We start from the raw sequence: 1688 nt of genomic DNA, 5'->3' as shown, positions 1-1688 counted from the left end.
GCATGTAACATATTCCAAACCTTTTTGTTTATTATGTTTCCCACGGTGATGAATTTGATGAATCCAAGGTTACTTGCGAAAATGAATCACCATCATTCGATGCGGTGTTTTCAAGGACGTGATGTAGGGAAGTATCCATTCTCATAACAGATTTTTGCAAACGTCCTCATTTTTCATTCGGTTTTATTTTTCTTATTTTAGAGAACGATTTAATGCACTCTGTGAACTGATGAAAGAAACATAGCTGCTATAACCGCTTTTCTACTAGCATCGATTGCTTTTATCAGGCTTTGATTGTCTTTGCTTTTTCTTTTTTGGATATCCAGCTGCATTTTTTAAACAATGGCTGTTTCAAAAGTAGTCACTTATAATCCTACTGAAGTGATAAATATCGATTGGGTCGTTGAACATTTTGAAATGTTGGGCGATGTTATTCACAGTCCTGTTATCTATCCTATTCCAAATTGCGGTGAAAAATGGCGCCTCGTGTTAAAATTCAGCAGTGATGACAAAAGAAAAGACCTTATTAGATCAAAAGCTGAAGTATTTTTATTGAAAGAGCAGTCTTGCATCGAAAAATGCTATGTTAAGTTAACTATGCATATTAAGAACTATTTCTCAATGGTTAATAACCCTTTATTACCTGTGAGCATTGGTAAAGAAGAGTGTTATTTGTTGCAGACTTATGTTTCTGATTATGTTTCTAGAATTTTTTCTTCTCCTTATAAAGATTTAAATATAAACGCAGAACTCATAGTATCAGGATATCGTGTGAATTACAGTGCGAGTCCTCGACCTGTATTTGAAATGGAAGGCAATTGCCAGGAACTTTCGAGCGATTTGGAACGTTTGTACGAAGATCATGCTACTAAGGATGTAACATTTCTAGTGAAAGGACAAAAATTGTTTGCTCACTCGGCTATAATCCGATGCCGATCCCTTGTCCTAGCCAAGATGCTTGATCAAGATATGCTAGAAAGAAGAACCCGATGTGTCCTCATTACAGACGCCAGTTTCCAGGATTTTGATTACTTTCTTAGGTACCTCTACACTGCGAAGTTGAAAATTAAAACTTGGAACACTATGTTTAGCTTGTATTCTTTGGCAGACAAATATAATGTATCTGCTTTGAAGACAATCTGTTCCCAGTGGTTGGGTATGAATTTGAAAGCGGATACCGTAAGCAACTGTCTGGCACTTGCTGACTTGCATGAAGATACGGAATTAAAACAAGTTTCGAAACAATTCATTCGGGACAATTTAAATGATGTTCTTAAAACTTCGGAGTGGAAATACCTGGTGTCAACCCAACCTCAACTTGCCTCTGAAACGCTTTGTTTTGCGACGTCTTATGAAGGTACCCGTTCGTGTATATTAAAAAGTCCGTAAAAAAGTGTCGTAGCACCATATTGAGAATAGATGTGGGCTAAAATTGTAGATTTTCATATGTGGTATATTTTTGGTGTATGTTAAACTCGTATATTTTAATCGGCGGATTGAGGATAAATGTGGACTACAATTATAGATATTCATATGTGGTATATATTTTTTTTGTGTCGAACTCTTATATTTTAATTGTCATCAAAATCTTGAAAATATTTTCTTTATTAACTATAAAAATATATTTTAATTGATATATTTCTGAAACTAATGTTAAAAGGGAAAGATAGAAGAGTTTTGGTAAGAGG

At 34.8% G+C, this 1688-nt stretch overlaps 1 protein-coding gene across 1 annotated transcript; it reads left to right on the top strand.

The window, feature by feature from the left end:
* Positions 1-342: 342 nt before the first annotated feature.
* Positions 343-1389, top strand: LOC129962858 (protein roadkill-like). The gene has a single exon (XM_056076858.1). It carries the CDS (start codon positions 343-345, stop codon positions 1387-1389), a length of 1047 nt encoding a protein of 348 aa, XP_055932833.1.
* The last annotated feature ends 299 nt before the right edge of the window (positions 1390-1688 follow it).

Source organism: Argiope bruennichi, chromosome 3 (genome assembly GCF_947563725.1).
Source record: "Argiope bruennichi chromosome 3, qqArgBrue1.1, whole genome shotgun sequence".
Classification (NCBI taxonomy): Eukaryota; Metazoa; Arthropoda; class Arachnida; order Araneae; family Araneidae; genus Argiope; species Argiope bruennichi.
The sequence above is the reverse complement of the archived record's forward strand: the minus strand, read 5'-3'. Positions and strand labels throughout refer to the sequence as shown.

Bases quoted from the DNA above. Each gene is read 5' to 3' on its own strand.
- LOC129962858 (XM_056076858.1), top strand. From the start codon at position 343: ATGGCTGTTTCAAAAGTAGTCACTTATAATCCTACTGAAGTGATAAAT.